The following is a 7,032-nucleotide window of genomic DNA, read 5'->3' as shown; positions in this document are numbered from 1 at the left end:
GCGGCGCCTGCCGGGGGCTGTAGTGCGGCCGGGGCGGGCCCCCCCCGCCCGTTGCCATGGCGACGCATCGCCCCGACCCGCGGCCCGCCCCGGCCCCGCCGGTACCCCCGGGCCGGACCGGGCCGCAGCCGGGCCCGGGGGCTGCGGGGAGGCTGCGGGAGCCGCGCGGGGCCGCTGCAGCCACCGCTTCCGCCGGCGGGAGGGGGGCGGACGGGCGCGACCGCGCTTTCCGGGGCGGGGAGCGCCGCGCCGCCATGCCCGCCGCCCCGCTCGGCCCCGGCGCGGCCGCCCGGCCGAGGCGCGGGGCGCTGCGGGCCCCATAGGCACCGTTCCCCCGGGGAGCAGGGCTGTCCGGGCCGCGGCCATGGCTGCCGCCTGGCCCTGGCTGCTGCTGTGGCTGGGGGCGGGCGCCCTCCCGGCCCCGCCGCGCATCCGGCTGCCGCTGCGGGGCGGCGCGGCCCCGCCGCCGGGTCCCCGGGCACGCCGGGCGCCGGAGGAGGCCGAGCGCAGCGGCGGCGGCTTCGTGGACATGATCGACAACCTGCGGGGCAAGTCCGGGCAGGGCTACTACGTGGAGATGACGGTGGGCAGCCCCCCGCAGAAGGTAGGGACGACCGCCGCGGGGCGGGGGGGGGTGACCGGCAGCGGGGCCAGCGGGAGGAGCCGAAGGTCACCCTCGGACCCGGGTGTGCTGCGGGGCCTCTCGGTGCTGTGCGTGCCGGGCTGCATCCGTGCATCCGTCCCTGCCGCCAGCCGAAGGATGCTGCCGCACGGCTGTGGGCGGCGAGGGGCTGGCGGGGCTGCCTGCGCCTGCCAGCATCGCCCGGCTGCGGGCATGTGCCAGCACCAAGCCTGGCTCCTCCGGAGCCGGGGATGCGCCAGAGGTTGCTGTTTGTGGGGCTGGCTGCAGGTGGTGGCTGCAGCAGGGCCATGGGCAGCGTGGGGAGGCACGGATGCCCGCAGGGCAGAGCCGGTGCATCACCAGGCTCTGCTCCGTCCGTTCAGCAGCATCCCTTGTGTCCAGGAGCTCTCGTGTGTGGCAACATCTGCCCCTGTGCTGGGGACAGGATGGGTGCCGAGGCGCTGCCTGGACCAGCTCCTCCCCTCTTTTATGGGTGAGCTCACCCCGATTCCTGCTGCCGAATCCTTTGTGCACACACCATCACCTACCGCTGCCTGCAGCACATCGGGCCTGTGCTCCAGGGTCCACGTTCCAGCATAGAGCCGGTTCCCGCACACCTCCCACCCGCCACAAGGGCTGGCGCTGCCAGAGCACGCAGAGCCCACGCAGCCTCCGAGATAAAGGCTGGCTTCTCCCCTCGAGCCGGCTCCATCCAGCACAGCACATGGTGGGAGAGAGCAACACGAGTGGGATGTGAACCATGGACAGGGGAGGGAGGCAGGAATCGGGTCTCGTGGTGTCCCTGCGTGCCTGGAGATGTTGAGGGGGAAAGGGAGGAGATTAATCCTAACACCTCGTTTCCAATGGGATTTCATCATCTCCTGCCACGTGTCGCAGCTGCCACACAATTGCCCTGCGAACCACCTGTTTCCAGGGCGCTCCCAATCCGCTCACCCTTTTGGGCAGCATCTTCCAGCCTTGGCCTCCATCCAGACAGGAACGTGGTGCGTGTGCAGGCGCGTGTGTGTGCGCTGAGCTGGATTCCTCCAGGCGCTGCCATGGAATCAAGAGATTCACATGAAAGAAGAGAGCAATGGCTGTGCATATGCAGGAGAACAGGGAGCGTGTCTGTCCATAGGGGTGTGTGCATCCTTCTCAAAGGCACACATGCGGTCTGGGCATCCCACTGTGCCCCCTGCTCCATCTCCCTCCCACCTTTCACCTTCTCTGCGATGAGAGCAAAGTCCCTCCCTGCCACCTGCATCCTCCTCTCCCCGCAGCATCAGCTCCGCAGGGGAAACCCATCTCCAGGGACCAGCAGAGATGAGCTGTGTGGAGCAGATGGCCCCTACCCACTGATCAAACAGAGCCACCCTGGGAATGGTCCCAGTGCAGCAGCCGGGCTTGGAGTTGCTGCGTTGCCATGGGAAGGTGGGGATGCGCAGCGGGCTCCCAGCAGCTCCTGGTGCTCACCCAAGGGGACAAACGTGCAGCTCTGATCTTTACCCGTGGCCTGCAATGTCCCCCTGGGCCAGACAGCAGCCTGGGGTTGGGGGACCTGTCCCTGTCCCCCCCAGCACATGCTGCCTGCAGCCACCTGGGCTGCAGTGCGCCGGGCAAGAGGCTCCAGTACCCATAGCCCAGTGCTCCTGCGATGAGCACGGGCTCATCACCCTCCTCCTCTCCCCTCTGCTCCACAGATTAAGGGCTGAAGCTCCGTGGTGCTGTTGCTGCAGGCAGGGTTCAGCTGGGGGCAGGATGTGTGCCAGCCCCTGCCTGAGCTGGTAATCCCAGGCACAGGCAGAAGGGAACCAGGAGCAGAGCTCAGCATATGGGTGGCTGATTAGCGGGGCCAGCAATGCGCAGTGCTGGGCCATCAATCCTCCCAGCAGCTTTGGGAGCAAATCAGGTTTCCCAGCAAGGGGATGCAGGGACCCCATCTTGCTGCTGCTCCCTCCAGCCCCACACGTGCACATGGTACAACAGCCACCGTGTGCCTGCCATGGGACTAGGGAAAGCAGCACGCACCTGCAGAGCCGGACAGAGCCAGGTGGATGGTGCAGCAGGGTCCCACTGCACTCTGACCATCCGTGTCTCTTCCTTCTCCAGCTGAACATCCTGGTGGACACAGGGAGCAGTAACTTTGCTGTCGGAGCTGCACCTCACCCCTTCCTCCGGAGATACTACCAGCGGCAGCTGTGAGTATGCTGGGGGGGAACACAGAGAGCACAGGGATGCAGCCCTGGCCCCACGCTGTCCCTTCTTGGAAGCATGGGTCCACACAGCTCTTTGATGCCATTGCAGGTCCAGCACCTACCGCGACCTGCGGAAGGGTGTGTATGTGCCCTACACCCAGGGCAAGTGGGAAGGGGAGCTGGGCACCGACCTTGTCACCATTCCCCACGGCCCCAACGTCACCGTCAGAGCCAACATCGCTGCCATCACCGAGTCAGACAAATTCTTCATCAACGGCTCCAACTGGGAAGGGATCCTGGGGCTGGCGTACGCCGAGATCGCCCGGGTGAGCCCTGCTCTGCTCGGTCCCAGGGGCCCAGCTTCCAGCTGTGCTGGTGACCTTGAGCTCCAGCAGCACACAGAGCCGGGGTCCCTGGGGGCACGGTGGTCCCTGAAGTGGGAGCTGCCCTGGGCATGGAGAGCCCCTGGAGGAGGGATAGCACTGACATCGCTGTCCTGCCTCTGCTTTCTCCTCGCACCAGCCCGATGACAGCCTCGAGCCCTTCTTTGACTCCCTGGTGAAGCAGACCCGGGTGCCCAACATCTTCTCCCTCCAGCTTTGCGGCGCAGGCTTCTCCCCCAATGAGACGGAGGCGCTGGCATCGGTGGGAGGCAGCATGGTGAGTGCTCTGCTGCAGGAGCACCAGGGAGGCCCACATGGGGTGTGCCCCATCAGAGCTGACAGGGCACCATGGCATCCCCTTTCTATACCTGCTGCAGATCATTGGTGGCATCGACCGCTCGCTGTACGTGGGTGACATCTGGTACACACCCATCCGGAAGGAGTGGTACTACGAGGTCATCATTGTCAAGCTGGAGGTCAATGGGCAGGACCTGAACATGGACTGCAAAGAGGTGAGGGGACAGCAGGGCACCCGCTCTGTCACTGCTGCTGCAGCAGCATCCACCTTCCTGCTGAGGGGCTTTGGGAGGGGAGCAAGGCTGGGGTCTGCATCTCGGGCCCTCCTCCTCTGCCCCCAGTACAACTATGACAAGAGTATTGTGGACAGTGGGACCACCAACCTCAGGCTGCCAAAGAAGGTGTTTGAGGCTGCGGTGAAATCCATCAAAACGGCTTCTTCGGTCAGTGGAACCCATCCCTCCCTCCCCTGTGGGCACATCCCTGCGCCAGCACAGGGCTGCAGGCAGCGTGGCTGCCTGTCACCAGCCTGAGCATCAGTGCTCTGCTCACCTCCCTTCCCTCTGCAGACGGAGAAGTTCCCGGATGGCTTCTGGCTGGGGGAGCAGCTGGTTTGCTGGCAGGTTGGCACCACCCCCTGGCACATCTTCCCGGTCCTGTCCCTCTACCTGATGGGGGAGGCCACCAACCAGTCCTTCCGGATCACCATCCTGCCCCAGGTGAGCGCTGACCCTGCCTAGTACCGCTGCTGGGTGGGCACAGCTGCCTGCCCCATTCCTGCTGGCATCTCTCTTCCTGCAGCAATACCTGCGCCCCGTGGAGGACGTGGCCACCTCTCAGGACGACTGCTACAAGTTCGCCATCTCCCAGTCCTCCACGGGCACCGTCATGGGCGCCGTGATCATGGAGGGCTTCTACGTGGTCTTCGACCGTGCCCGAAAGCGCATCGGCTTTGCTGTCAGCGCCTGCCACGGTGAGGGCCGGGCCTGCAGGGAGGGAGAAGCAGAGGGGATGTGGGCATGCAGTGACCCTGCCTTTCGCCCCCTCAGTGCACGACGAGTTCCGGACGGCCGCAGTGGAGGGGCCCTACCTGCACTCCAACATGGAGGACTGCGGCTACAACATCCCGCAGACGGACGAGTCCACCCTGATGACCATCGCCTACGTGATGGCAGCCATCTGCGCCCTCTTCATGCTGCCCCTCTGCCTCATGGTGTTCCAGTGGCGCTGCTTCCACTGCCTGCGGCGGGACCACGACGACTTCGCCGATGACATATCCTTGCTGAAGTGATGGTGGAACGCAGGGGCGGCCCCAGGGTGCAGGTGAGGCAGTGGGGCAGGGACAGGGAGGGCCTTGCTCTGGGGGCTGCAGCGTGGAGCAGGGCAGCGGCGTGGGGAGCACAGACCCTCCTGGCCCTGGGGGCTGTGCCTGCTGGGGAGTCACGCTGATGAGCCATCCCCTGCCTGTCCGCTTTCGCCCTCCATCCCTGTGCAGCATCCCTTCTGAGCCCACCCTGCAGCTCTCCATGCAGGGAGCTGTGTGTGTGTGTGCACTGTGCTGCAGCCGTGCCTGCCCGTGCAGCTCCCTGCGTGGATACCTGCTGAGCCACGCTCCAGAGCTCACATCTCTGGAGCCTCCCAGCCCCAGCCCCAGGCTTTTTGGAGACAGCCACGCAGGACCAGCCTGGGGCTGCCCAGACAGGAGCTGCCAGAGGCACAGCTTTCCCTCCCATCCTCCTGCTCCCCTGGACACCATCTGCTCGAGCCATTTCCCCTGCTCTGTGCAAGTGCCACCAGCACAGGGCTCCCTGCCCTCCCGGCTGCCTCGGGACAGGCAGGAGCACGCAAGCATCTCACCCCGCTCCGCTTTCGCTCGCCACGTTCCCAAGGGGATGGGAGCAGCCTTGGCCCCACGGGGAGGGACGGAAGGACACGGTGCTCCCCAGCCCACCCGCCCGTTCAAAGCCATAGGGGAGCCCGTGCCGCAGCCCCTGCCCTGCCTCACCGCCAGCAAGCCCGCGGCCGGGCACAGCAGCTCCTCTCTGCTCCCCCTGCGTCCTCATCCGTGTACCCCAGCCCTGGCTCCTGCTCCCGAGGCGCAGGCACCCGCAGCTCTGGGACTGCAGCATTCCTTCTTTTGTAAACCCACTTGTATTTATTTCTTTTTTATATATCTGATGCGAGTCCCTAGTAGTGCAGCTCTGCCCATCAGCCTGTACATAGCAGGTCCCACGCCGCACCCCAGCTTCTCACCTGTACCATACACACATATAGCTCTATTTTTAAGTCCAGCGCTGAAATTCGACTGCTCCAGCCCCGACAGCAAGGGGTTTGGTTTGGTTTTTCTAAATCTCTTTAGTCTCTGCTCAGTCCTGGGGCCTTGGCCTCAACCCATGGCCAGGGCGCGCTCAGCAGCGTCCTGCGGGAGCCCTTTATGGGTGGGAGGTGGGCAGAGCTGGTTTTGGAGGAGGCGGTGATGGAGCCAGGGGGTTGGAAGAGGATGGCAGAGATGGAGAACACAGAGAGCAGAATGGACACTGAGCACAGGAGGCACTCTTGTCCTCGCTGTGCTCCGCCAGCGCAGGGAGGAGCTCCTGGTCCATGAGGACAAACCTGCCGCTGCAGGGCCCTTCCCCTGGGGCTGCGGGCAGTTGGGAATGCCGTAGTTCGCGGCTGCTGCGCCTCGGACAGGCAAGTGCTTTGTTGTAAACAGCAAACTTCACCCGTTCAAGGGCAGCATTCCTCAGTGAGCAAAAGACATGGGCTCCCTGCGGTGCCGGGGCCGAGGTGGCAGCTCGGGCAGGGCAGGGCAGGGCTGCTGGAACCACCACGTGGAAAGCTTGGGAAGCCGCTCCTGCAGTCACGCAGTGCTTTGGGAAAGCTGCAAGCGAGCCAGTGCAAGGTGGGAGGAGGAGACGCGCGCAGGGTAGGAGCAGGCACCGCTGCAGCCCGTTCCATGCACCCGCTTCACCAGCAGCGCTTGCAAGCAGTGCCCGCGCCATGCCTGCCTCCAACCCTGCAACCATCCAGCCCTGCTGCTGCTGCAGCGCGGGACAGCGCATGGACCTGCCTGCCCAGGAGCCGGGACTCCGTGCTGGAACACTGCCTTAACCCGCGCTGGCAAGCGGCTGCCTAGGAACACAGGCTGCGGCCAAACCCCGGCGTGCTCTGCCCCAGGGGCTCAGTCTGTGCCACAGACTGCAGATAAAGGGGGGAAATGCTACGGAGCCAGTGCGAGACTGGAGTGGTGCTGAGCACCTCGAAACCCCACCGAAATCCATGGAGATGGGTCAGCGCGTCAGCCCAGGCTTCAGGAGGAAGTACAGGAGAGATAGAGAAGAGCAGCAGGATGGTGCCTCTGAGCTGCAGCACCAGGCACAGCCTCTGCCCCACAGGAGGGCGATGGGGACGGGATGGGTACCGCCGCTGTCGCTGCAGGCCCCAGTACTCTGTAACCTATTGTCTGTGTAAGAACAATGAATGTTACCACGGTAAATTATTATTACATTAAAAAAGAGACCACCAAAGCTGCTGC

General features: G+C 64.8%; 1 protein-coding gene across 3 annotated transcripts; it reads left to right on the top strand.

Moving 5' to 3' along the window:
- Positions 1–349: 349 nt before the first annotated feature.
- On the top strand, positions 350–7,027 carry BACE1 (beta-secretase 1). 3 transcript variants are annotated; one of them, XM_062608595.1, is made up of 10 exons: positions 350–604; positions 2,732–2,820; positions 2,927–3,143; positions 3,340–3,477; positions 3,578–3,712; positions 3,839–3,940; positions 4,067–4,216; positions 4,299–4,470; positions 4,547–4,820; positions 6,475–7,027. In XM_062608595.1, exons 1-9 carry the CDS (start codon positions 365–367, stop codon positions 4,786–4,788), a joined length of 1,485 nt encoding a protein of 494 aa, XP_062464579.1. In that variant the 5' UTR covers positions 350–364; the 3' UTR covers positions 4,789–4,820; positions 6,475–7,027. The 3 variants fall into 3 exon arrangements, with proteins under 3 accessions (XP_062464579.1, XP_062464578.1, XP_062464577.1); XM_062608594.1 differs by having other exon boundaries at positions 5,080–7,027; XM_062608593.1 differs by having other exon boundaries at positions 4,547–7,027.
- The last annotated feature ends 5 nt before the right edge of the window (positions 7,028–7,032 follow it).

This window comes from Pezoporus occidentalis, unplaced genomic scaffold (assembly GCF_034315485.1).
Source record: "Pezoporus occidentalis ecotype Australia unplaced genomic scaffold, CSIRO_AGI_Poc_V1 ctg130, whole genome shotgun sequence".
NCBI lineage: Eukaryota > Metazoa > Chordata > Aves > Psittaciformes > Psittacidae > Pezoporus > Pezoporus occidentalis.
Note: the sequence above shows the minus strand (reverse complement) of the source record. Positions and strands in the feature narration are given on the sequence as shown.

What these genes read in the sequence shown, in the direction of transcription:
- BACE1 (XM_062608595.1), top strand. Translation starts at nt 365, where the DNA reads ATGGCTGCCGCCTGGCCCTGGCTGCTGCTGTGGCTGGGGGCGGGCGCC. An exon ending in TGGGCAGCCCCCCGCAGAAG is followed by an intron (nt 605 to 2,731) that starts GTAGGGACGACC and finishes TTCCTTCTCCAG; the next exon opens with CTGAACATCCTGGTGGACAC. An exon ending in TGCTGTCAGCGCCTGCCACG is followed by an intron (nt 4,471 to 4,546) that starts GTGAGGGCCGGG and finishes TCGCCCCCTCAG; the next exon opens with TGCACGACGAGTTCCGGACG.